This window comes from Melospiza melodia, chromosome 8 (genome assembly GCF_035770615.1).
Source record: "Melospiza melodia melodia isolate bMelMel2 chromosome 8, bMelMel2.pri, whole genome shotgun sequence".
Lineage (NCBI taxonomy): Eukaryota > Metazoa > Chordata > Aves > Passeriformes > Passerellidae > Melospiza > Melospiza melodia.
In genome coordinates this window covers 4923269-4935551 of record NC_086201.1, presented here as the reverse complement: position 1 = coordinate 4935551, position 12283 = coordinate 4923269, and the positions used below count along the sequence as shown (strand labels likewise).

At 37.8% G+C, this 12283-nt stretch overlaps 1 protein-coding gene across 1 annotated transcript in view; it reads right to left on the bottom strand.

Moving 5' to 3' along the window:
• Positions 1-12283, bottom strand: part of LRP1B (LDL receptor related protein 1B) — a 641138-nt gene that overhangs the window by 204524 nt on the left and 424331 nt on the right. The window contains exons 13-16 of the mRNA XM_063161579.1: positions 11527-11746; positions 9528-9717; positions 4541-4663; positions 2374-2514 (exon numbers count right to left, since the gene is read on the bottom strand). Coding sequence (XP_063017649.1) covers positions 2374-2514; positions 4541-4663; positions 9528-9717; positions 11527-11746 — 674 coding nt within the window. The remainder of the gene's footprint in view (positions 1-2373; positions 2515-4540; positions 4664-9527; positions 9718-11526; positions 11747-12283) is intronic.

Here is a 12283-nt window from a genome sequence, read left to right as displayed (position 1 = left end):
CTTGCAGGCTTATCCTTGACATTTCAGTAGCTTTTATCTTTGACCTTTCTGCCTATTCTTGCAATTGAAGACGACACAGAGCGAGGGTGATATCAATAGCACACGAACCCTGCTCTGTGTGCAGGGTGCAGAAGCACAGGAAGCACAGATTAATTAATAACCTCAGCAGAAAGGTGTCCCAAATCTCCCCTACTTCCAAAGTCTGCAATGTGACTGGAGAACAAAACTGGGAGCATCTAAGTAATAAAATCACAAGTTGAAGAATTATTAATTTGACTTCAATACTTGACATAGATACTGCTTTAAATGGTCGTTAAGCTTTTGCTCATATATATTTAGTAACATGTATTCTACTCATAATTGAGAATATTTCAAACTCATAAAGAGCTATTGGAGTTACTATGGCAACTGCTGAGAAGAGATCAATGTTATCACACTGGCCATGTAAACTATAGATCACGTTCAGGTTATTATTTCATTTATATTTGTATAAATCCTCAGAGAATTGCAAGCTTTGATCAATGAACTGCTCTTCCTCACACTAATTTAAAAGACAATCAAGTCAAATCTGCTGAAAGATTTTCCTTCTCACTCTCTTTATTCGCTAAGCTCCTTAATTTAAGTGCAGGAAATGCTGGTTTCAAAACAAAATGAGAGTAAGCACTACAATTCAGAACTAGCAAAATATTTTTTGAAATATAACTGAAATCAGCTATGGCTACCACATGGAGCTACCAAAATACAGAAATGCTGAGAAAAAAACCCCCAAAATAATGAAACAGAACAAATCCAAAACTGGCTATTTAACAGCCATATGGCAAAAAGTCTGGGCATTACAGAGGACCACAAGATCAGTTTGTATCAGCAGAATCAGCCCATGTGAAGCAGGCAAGATTTACCCAAGGATGAATAAACAATCACAGTTCACAAACACATTCTCTCAGCCTAACCAGCTTCACAAGGCTCAGAAACACATATGTCCAGTTTTGGACATTCAACCCCTAGAATCACTTCAGAAAAGAGCAATGAAATCTAAAAAAAACCCTGCCATAATCCACTAGGAAAAAAACCCCAAAAAACCAAAAAAACAAAACAAAAACAAACAAACCAACAAAGCACAACAACAAAAAACTAACAACATCCCAGAACAGTTTAGAGTTGTTTGGTCTCAAAGAGATAAGAAAGAGAGACTATGAAAAGAGTTTTCAGACTCAATGATACTGCAGAGCAGAAGAGTGTTCATGTCTACAACTGATTGGGAGAAGTATTGTACTTTCATTTCAGTAAAAGAGATTTGGTTTAGAGAAATTATCTAAGGACAGAAATAGAAAGCTTTGTCACAAACAGAGTAAGGAAGAGGACTCTCCGTGATGCAACACTAATTTTAAAGCAGGCTACTTAAGAATCTTCCAGAAATGACAAGAGACATAATTGGTAAGTTTTCTATTATTTTTCATTTCAACAGTGGAACTCCTCTACAGCTAAAATAATATATCTCTTGTAAAACCATAACTTTAAAGACAACGTCCATTAATACTCCAAGTCATGTAGAGATCTGAGTTTTGGTTTTGTTGGTGGTTTGGTTTTCTTGGGGGAGTTTTGTGGAGGAGGTGATTTGTTTACTTTGTTGGTTTGAATACTTGTAGGGGTTTTGATTTTGTTTGTTTTTTTCCTTTTTTTCCTGAGGAGTTTTGGATTTGTTTTTTTAAGAAATGCATTATTCAATCAGAAATTTTCATGGCTGGAAGGGACCTGCTAAAATCCCCTGGTGTAATCCCCTACTTGAGCAGGGCTAGATAGAACAGGTTTTTCACGACCATGTCCATAGAAATTTCAAGCATCTCCACAGACAGAAACTCCACAACAAGTTTGGGCAATCTATTCCAGTGTCTGACAGTAAAATGTGTTATCTTTCAGAAGTTCAGGTAAAATTAATGCTTTTCAGTTTGCACCCATTCACCTCCTGTCCTGCTGGTGACATTACCAAGAAGAGCCTGGCTCCTTTTTTCCATTCCCTCCCATAGAGTGTTATACTGTGACCCATATAAGAAATAGAGAAAAACAAAGCAAAAACCACCAATATTTAAAGAATCAATGTAAGAAATAGTGAAAAACATAGCAAAAACCACCAATATTTAAAGAATCAGGAATGACAATACCAACCCCAAAAGATGACTGCTCTGGCACAGTGCTATCCAAAGAGTGCACCAGCGAGATTTGAAAGGGCTGCCATTACCGCACACAGGGAAAGAAGGAAATGAAAGATTTGCAGGAATGGCTGCAGGGTGATTGCTTTGGTTTGGCTGCACGGTTTGGTTTGCAATCCTGGAAGCTGAGCATGGGTTGAGGGGTGGAAGGGGAGTGCCTACGTACAGCAGATCTCCGAGTGCTCGTCGCTGCCGTCCAGGCAGTCGTCGTCGCCGTCGCAGCGCCAGCGCTCCTGGATGCAGCGCTTGTTGCTGCACTGGAACTGCTCTGCCTTGCACAGCTGGGGCAGCACTTCTCCCTCTTTAACTGGGAAAAACATCCAACAAGGACAGCTCTTTATCTGCTTGGTACAGCCAGAATGCAATACTGCCCCTACATAAATACATATCATAGAACTCACAGAATCACTGGGTTGGAAGAGACCTCCAAGATCATCAAGTCCAACCCAGCCCCAACACCCCGACTAAACCCTGGCACCCAGTGCCACATCCAGGCTTTGTTAAACACACCCAGGGAATGGTGACTCCACCACCTCCCCGGGCAGCCATTCCAGAACTTTATCACTCTTTCCATAAAAAGCTTTTTCCTATTATCCAACCTATATTTCCTTGGTACAGCTTGAGACTGTGTCCTCTGGTTGTGTCAGTGTTGCTGCAGACAGAGCCCAGCCCCAGCTGAGCACAGGCACCTTTCAGGGGCTGCAGAGAGTGATAAGGTCACCCCTGAGTCTCCTTTTCTCCAGGCTGAGCACTCCCAGCTCCCTCAGTGGTTCCTCACAGGGTTTGTGTTCCCAGCCCCTCTCCAGCCTTGTTGCCTTCTCTGGATGCGCTCAAGTGTCTCAAAGTCCTTCCCAAACTGAGGGAAATATCAACTCTTGTCCTTGCACTTCAGAACATTTTTACCTAAACTCTGTGCATCTCAGGTAATTCCACCTGAAGCCTGTAGTGGCACACACATCTGAGTGTGTCATTGAAGGAATGAACATTTAATAAATGGAAAAACTCTGAACAGAATGGCACTCATACTGTTTTTTGAATTGGTGTTTCAATTACAGTGTAAAGTATCAGTTTAAATATTGCAATATCTCATCAAAAGTAAACAGAAAGTATTCTGAGAGACATTGGTCAAATTCTGGTGCACATTTAGAGATAGGAAACGGAGACTAAAAAGCTGATTCTTGTATCCAAGCAACAACTCAAACACCTGCATTATGCAGTGGTACAGACCCAGCAGAGAAGAAAGGATAAAATTCTGCTGGGGTAGAGTTAAGTAGCGAGCTAGAAGCTTATTAATAAATCCAGGCAGATGTTCTCCTCCGTATCAGGTTCAGAATGCTTCACGTGAAAATGGCATACATGAGTCCAAGACCCTCTGAGGAATACCAAAATCCTTGGAAAGAGCCAGGCAGTGATGTGTGTTGGGAAGAATCCAGGAAACCTGCCTCATTCCAATCTCAAAGTCTCTAACCCCTCTTCCTAATGGCTATATCCCATCTTACCAGTGAGGAGTCCCCATTCCAGTAACTTCTGCTAAAAAGAAAAAGAGCTTTTTTATAAAGAAAAGTGATGGCTCTGCCTGGTCATTGCAGGCTCCATAATGTTCATCATGTTATGAAATAAACCTTATGCTTTGCTCATCTCTACTAAGGTTATTACTGGAGACTTATGTAAATCATTACAATTAATTTCAAGAAATACATCAATGAGACTTTAAAAAAAACAGAGAAAATTTTTAGAAAGATAAAACAAATCTAAACATTTTAAAGAAGAGATACCTGTAGTATGTGGCAAGTTATTATTTTAATTGAAATCCTCACCTTTTATTAGAACAACTTTTATCAGTGTTTCAATGAAGATATATAAAGAAAAGATGAAAGACAGCAATATTTGCAGTCTGTGTAAGAATCTATCATACATAAATACATCTGCTTGATGTGCTTTATGAACAGTTTCCTCATGAAAATTTCAATGTCAGATTTCTGTTTGAGATACTTAGAAAAATTTGAAAACTGTTCATATATAGTTTATTTTATAATTATATGGATCCATTTATGATATTTTTTAAAGATTTCTGTGAACTATTTAAGTGCTTTATCATGTCAGATATACTGAAATATTTTCCAATGCATTTTATCCTTAAATAGTGTACTTAATATTCTATTCTCTTTGGGAAAGCTTTTATATTCTGTAAACTGTAAACTAGAATATTTATTCAAGCAATATTTTTTTTGTCTTATAGACCCTCTAGGAGGCCACACTTTCTTGTTTCATTTTCATGTCTGACTTGATCCCTTAACAGCAGCATCAACTCAGATATTCTGTAAGAAACTTACTCATGCAGGTTGTACTGTTTTCCTCCAAAAGCTGATTATCAGCACAGGCACAAACTCTGCCTCCAGGAATGGCCAAACAAAGAGTGCTGCAGCCTCCATTATTAACGCGACAGGCATTATCACCTGGGAAAAGAAATAAAAAGCAACTTTATCAGCCATGCTAGGATTAAACAATGGGCTTTTTAGTTGCCTTTTTTTTTTTAAGAAAAGAAACAAATGAAGAATTTTTAGCAATTACTTTTCTTTTGTGTTAGGAGCACATTACTCTCACATATTTTGGTTACTGTGGGTTATAATATTTAAAGATAATTAGTTAAAGATCACAAAATAATAATAATAGTAATAATAGTAATAATAATAATAATAATAATAATAATAATAATAATAATAATAATAATAATAATAATACCACCACAAAAACCTGCACCACCAGCTCACAGCATTTTATCTGCCTGTTTTATGAAAGGAACAAATACTGCAAAATATTTGGCACAGCTACATGCACGCAGTGGCTTCAAGGAATCAAACAGCAGATAAAGGAATGTTCTGAAGGTAATTGGCATCTGTACACATTAAAAAATGTGGCTACAAATGCAGATTAAGGAAAAAAAAGAGAGTAAACAAAAGGATAAAGAGATTTATGGCAGATAGAACACAGGCAAATATCCCACTACTCTTTTCTGAGCACATCTGCCATTGCTGCGCTTTGCTTTTCTGTGTTATTGTTCCTCCCCCAAGCTGTTCCCATGAAAACACTGACAGCAGCCAGGTGTTTTACCATCCACCCTCACCTCCTCACTCCTGAGGCAACCAGACTTCAGTCACTGAGAGCCCACAAATGTCCCAATTTCTGTTTGTGCCACTTTGCTCACGACCTTTGCTTGGACCTGCACTGCTGGGACACCCAGCTTCCCATGAGCAAAACTCTGCTGATTCCACGTGCTGGCGAGAAGTGATTATGGCCAAGGAAGACAGAAAACTTCACTGCTAAACCTTTAAATTAAAGGTCTGCTAAACCTTTAAACTAAAACTTTTTTTTTTTTTTTTTCATTTTCCTGTTCTAGCAGTTCCTCCTTTTAAAGCTGTAGAAAACATTTATCAGCTTGCTGGCCTACACCAGACTCCCTACAATTCCCTCTCCTCAAAGTTCCTAACTTCATTTTTCATAGAAAATATAATATTAAGCTCTCATGGAGCTATGAACATGGATATTAAAGTGTCCCATCAGAGCCAGTCCTGGAGGTGCATGGAAATCTCTTTAAATTATCAAATGAACATCAGACAACAAACAAATAACTTAAGATTTTGAAAATTTTTATATTTTAAAATGCACCTTAATATGTCTTACAATATTGAGCAGTGTTTAATAACCTTTTTCTATACTTTTTCTGATCCACCATACACAACATTTCTTAGAAGAAAATGCGTCAACAGTCCATTAAGGACCCAGTGAACTTTTAAATAAAATTGGTCAAAATGATTAATAGAGAATGATGTGAAAGGCCATTGTGTTACTTGTACTTTCAGTGGACAGGGTGTGAGTGAGATGACAAGAATACAGCTCTATAACCAGGGAAATGGGAATTCTCTGAGAAGTCTGAGAGCTTAATCACAATTTTAGAAAGAGCTTAGACTGGACACTCAATATACATTATTAGATCCTGACTTCAAGTCTGAGACTATGATTAAACCACTAAAATAATCAACTGTTACAGCTATGGTCACCAAAACTGAAATATTATGAACAAAATATCAAAAAAACTAAAAAATGTATTTGAGTTTAAATTTTGAAAAATCTCAGGTAAAATAAAGTCTCAGAAAAAGTAACCTTGAAAGTCACTCCATCTTTACAGGGCCATCACTGTACAAATCAAAGGATGTCAGTAACACAAAGATTTAAAAATTTCTCAGAAGTGGCCAAAATAAACCAAAATACAATCTTCAAAAGTGACTCCACATTTACATGGCACATGTCAAAACATTTGCAGTGATGTAATTAAAGCATGCACATGAGTTTGTCATCTCACTAAAAGAGAATAAACCTACAGAAAAAAAGACTATTTCGGCCAAATATAGAAAACACGTGATGATTCTGAAGCCCAATGAAAGCTGAAAATGAATATATAAAAATTAAATCACTAGATCAAAGTCAAATGGTCCATCTTGAAGATGAAAAGTTCCTACTTAACCTCATAATTGGGATGACAAACTTCTGCACAGTGGGTTATGTGCTAGGTAAAGTGATAAAAGAGGGGATGATGACAAGGAAAAGAGAAGTAACAAGAGTTAAAGCAAAAAGATCCAAGATAAAAAGGTATATAAAGTGCTGTCTTCAACCTGAAGGTGCAATGAGACCTTCAGTCCCATCAGTCTTGCTGAAGAGACTCCTAGGCTTAAATGTCTCCCAAAACACAGTTCAAGTAGGTTAAGCCTCTTTATTGAACAAGCTGTAGGACCTGTAAAACTATCAAATATTTGAGGAATTAAATTTCCTCTACTACAATTCCTAAAAGTTAGTTCATATGGTTGTCCTTAAAGTAGTCTCAATCTTTTAAAATACTTTCTAAGCTATTATCATATTTTTCATATTTTGACAGCTTTTAAAACAGTTGTTGCCCTGTTGATTGCATGTGAATAAATTAGGCCAATTCCATTTTAATTAGCTAAAAAATTAGTCCAGAGCTAAACCAATTACAACAATGTAATTGCATTTCAGTCATCGTTCTCAGAAAAAAAAAAAAAAGGAAACCATGCATATTTGTTTAGTCTTTTCATTTAAGAGATACACTGAAGCATTTATTGCATTTGTGGCTTCATATGAACCTAACCTCAGATACTGTTAAATTGGGCGAGCCCACTCTTAGGATCAACCACCACACAAAAGGAGCAGCAGCCTGCTGCTCCAGCTCTTTGCAATCTGAGGAGTTAAAATATTAGCTGATTTCAAAAGAAGCTACTTTAACTGCTGTAAATTCACTTACTCCTGAATTATTTACATGAGAGTAGCAATCCAGCCTTTCAAAGCAGTGGAAATACCTGCAGGGTCATATTCTGAGTGTAAATCCAACTCCTATGATTACTATGCTTCACCCTCCCATATTTTATGATGCACAGAGATCCAAAGACTCAGCCCAAGAAAGTGAGGTGAATTCTAACCTCTGAAAGTAAGTGAAAAACAAACAAAGAAACAAAAATTCCTCCTCAAGGGGATCGTGCCTCATGAGAGAGAGACAATGAAAAACACCTCTCCTTGAGGAAATCCCAAAAGCTTCATGTCCCTCCCCAAAGCACAAAGCAAAGCAGGATTGGAACAGTATCCTGGGAAAGCCCCCTAAGAAATGCCAGTCTGAACTGAACCATGCCCAAATGAAACGACAGCTCCCGTCTGTGTGACAAGACCAGCAGCATCAAAGCAGTCCCCTCAAAAGATCACAGCCAAAAGTTTCTGAGGTATGTGCGTGTTAAAGCATGTTATATCTTTAAAATACAACTTGTCTATAAAGTGGTTTTTCTGTGGTTTTCTCTGTTCAACAATTCAGCCTTGAGCCTGCTCTTTTACAAGGAAAACATGCACACACACACACAAATAGTTTCTTTAAAAGAAATTTTTATGCTCCTTTGGGAGCAGTGGCAAGATCAACCTCACGGAGCATGACAAAAAGGGAAGTTCCTAAAGGCTGCAGTTAGCTTACAAAATTCCAATTACAATTTCAAACAAAGAATATATTAACAAGCCAAGTTCCCTCCCTTAAGACTTTAGCTCATTCAGCAAAACTGTCTAAGAGGCAATACTTTCTCTCTCTGGTGTCAGCTTATTTGGAAGCCAACAGCAACTGCATTAAATGCCCCTTTTTTCTGAAAAATAAAGGAATTTTCTGAGTACCAAATAAAGCAGCAGTCATATTGAAAGCAAACACTGAATCCTCTATTAGCAGGGACAGCATTCTGAAATTTGGCCACCTTGAGGGTAGATTAGAGCCCAGATTTTGCCTTAAAAACACCAACCAAACAAAACCCACACTAAATACAAGAAAAAACCCAAAAAAACTATACTTTTATATGTCTTTGAATGTCAGAGAGAGTCCCTGAAAAGCAGATGTGGTAAGAGGAACACTGCTGCAGCAACCCTGACTTAGCACAGTGCTACACAGATTAGCTTGGGTTAGGGAAAGGAAATTTAGATGCTGCAGTACCAGAAAAGAGAAAATTTAGACAATAAAAAAAATAATCTTTTAAACAGCATTTTATCTATATTAATTATTGATGCTCATTTTTATGTTTGGTAGCAGACCAAACAATCTGGTAATTAGAAATATGTTTTAACTAAAGCAAGCAAATAAATACTCAACAACTCATAGGGATGCTGCATGTAGTAAATGGAATTCAAAGTTTCCTTCAGTAAAACACATTTTTATCTTTACCTGTAGAGTAGCAATTTTATTTTCTAAATTCCATCCATGCAAACTTATGGCTTTTATCTCATTTCTCTACTGATATAAGTAGCAACAACTATGGATTTTTCCACTACACTCAAATAACTACCTTTATCCTGTGCAGCATAGAGTGTTGATTGTAGACCAAGATGGGGGAGCAAATTAAAAAAAAGACAAAAAAATGCAGGCAGGAGCTATGATCTCATTTAAGAAAAGGTAAATGTAATCACATATTTTATATCTATGAGCCAATGCAGATATTTCCCTCTGTAATTGATATTTGCACAGCATCTCTTGGTCACACAAGGAAAAACGGGCAATAAAGACAGTGAGAATGCACAGAAGGAATTCAGACAGGAATAATGCTCTGATTCACTTTTTAGTATTTATGAGATAATCAATTTCTACTTCAATGGACTGAAACTCTGGACTCTCTCATGTCACAACCCCTATTTGTTTTTCTATTTTTGTTCATCCAGTCACCTCAAAATGCTTGGAGACTCTAAGGGAAAATGTCCTTTAATAACAAAACTCTGGAGAAACTGCAAAAGTACCTTGCTGTTTGCGTGGATCATAAATCTGGAGCCCAAACAAAGGTGGCCTCTCACTTCTCAGCAGGGTCACATTCCTTGTTACCAGATCCAACTGGAAAATTGACCCATTCATGTAATCTGTCCAGTATATATAATTTCCATGGTGTGACAGTCCAAAAGGATGATTCAAATCTTTTCCATTGTAGACTACCTGCAATTAATGAGTGGTAGGTGAGCATCAGCAAGGTAGGAAGAGTCATTAATTTTTTAGAGATGGTAAAACAAGAAATAGGAAAACTGAGGTCATTACTGTCCCAAACATAACACTCTATTGCAATAAAATGAAATAAAGAGTGCAAAGTCATTCTGTGCAGCAGAACCAATATCTAACTTGAAATAAAAACTTCATAGGAATTCATGTTATGTGGCCCCCATCAGAGAACACAGGAAGTGGTGAAATCTCTAACCCTGGGAGGATCTGAAAGACCTAGAAGTGGGGTTTAGGATCATGGTTAGTGGTGAATTTGGCAGTGCTGGGTAAAGGGCTGGTTTTGAAGATATTAAGGCCTTTCCCAAAATAAACAATTCTATGATCCTGTGATTTTATCCCAGCAGATTGATTTTGGAGTCGTTGGTCTCATTCTTCTGGCTGTGATCCTTGCTTGAACCAAGAGCCTTTTTTCTACCTTGACTGTAGAGGGAAGGAAGCTCCTCACATGGCCTGACTTGTTTACTTTTAGACACAAACCCAAGAGAACGGGGAGATAAAGACAACTAAAATACTCTTTTGAGGTGATTGACAAACACCACCCCCTTTTGCCCTTTAAATTTTCTCTTTGGGCTTGAAATCTTATAGTCAAAGCTCCTCATCTCTGAACTGCTTTTGATCCAAATTCATCAATCAGTCAATAATCTGACAGCTATTAGTGGAATTAAGGAGCTCCCCATCCCCCAAAATCTTTACTGTATTAAAGAATTATAGATGTGACTGATCCAGTTAAATTTTAACCAAAATAACCTATAATTAAATACAAATGATTAAACATCAAAAACAAGTGTCTTATAGTTATTTTCAGCTACATAAATTCAAGTAGTTAAGCATTTTTTGTTACATCTCAGGATTATTGAAAACTCACTTTTCAAAAAGAAAAAAGAAAAATAACCATTTTGTGACACACTTCAAAACAAAACCTGTGGACATGTGTTTCTTATTATTCACCAGTCACTAATTTCATGAAGCAGATGGTAAAACTTCCCCAAATTATCAGACTGCAGTTTGAGCCTTAACCATTGTCAAAGTCTCTTATTCTGTGCTTGTTGCTTCTACAAACCCTCACAGAATGACTGCACAGACTTGTATCCAGCTAGTAAAGGCATTACTAACAACTAAAGCAATCTCTCTCTATCTCTAATAGTATTTGCTGAGTGCTGCCCCTCTGACTATTACCACAAATGCTCAAAAGGACCACAGAGATTCAGAAAAACCCATCCAGCAAAGTTCAAGGAAAAGCTGGTCTTTGGCAAAGCCAAAAACAAAAGGGTTTTTCTACCGAAAAGCTCTTTGCAGCTTCATGGCTCAATCCAAACATAACTCATTGCCACATGAGAAAAATAGGTAAAAAAAATAAAAGTCAGGTTTGGTGTCACTTAGGCCAGAGGAACACCCTAGGCTGTGTTTCAGCCTCTCACTCGAGACTGCCACCATGGTTCCAGCAGAGGTGAAACAGGACAGGCTGTGGGTTCTACAGACTTTAAAACCCTTGGGAAGTATTTTAAGACATGAGAAAAATAGGTAAAAACTTAAATAAAAGTCAGGTTTGGTGTCACTTAGGCCAGAGGAACACCCTAAGCTGTGTTTCAGCCTCTCACTCGAGACTGCCACCATGGTTCCAGCAGAGGTGAAACAGGACAGGCTGCGGGTTCCGCAGACCTTAAAACCCTTGGGAAGTATTTTAACACAACACAATAAAATCCAGAGACAGAACATGCCCGAGGCAAACCAGCAGCATTTCTCTTTTACCTTTCTGTCAGTCCCATTCAGATAGATCCTTTCAATGTGATCATAATAGGCATCACACCAGTAGAGCACGTTGGCGCGGTAGTCCAGAGTTAAACCATTTGGCCAGAGCATCTTTGATGTGACAAAAACCTGCCGGCTGTAGCCATCCATCCAGGCCTTCTCAATCCTCCCCACGCTGGCATCTATTTCATCTTCCTCCCAGTCTGTCCAATACATCCATCTGGGGAATTACAGAAATGAGCATTCACATCCCATTTTAATCGGGTGAATTGTACCGCAGGCTTTTAGCAGCAGCTCCTCCGAGCCAGAGCAATTTTGACTTTTTCATGTTTCTTTCCATTGCTGTTTCTGCAACTTTATTTACTGTCCCTGACCACTGGATGCTGCTGAAGTGACACTTATGTTATTTTGCTCATATTGTGATAAATTACATGAATACCAGAAAACTAACAGACAAGAAAAGCAATATAATTAAGACCTTATTTATTCCCACTAGAATTATAGAATTATAGTGTTTCTTTATTTGTTGTTTTTTCTTAAACCATTACTTGTATTGACCTTGTCAAAAACCTCACATTTACAGTGAGCTGGTTCTGGCCAGGTCAATTTGCCTTTGTGATGTAAATATCCTTTTTATTACACCTAATTCTATCAAAGAAGTTGCAGCACAATAATTATTTGCACTCTGCTTTTAGAGCTAAAGGACGACCTTGATGTTCTGTGAACTTCATGAAAGCAGCTAAATCACTCAAAAAAG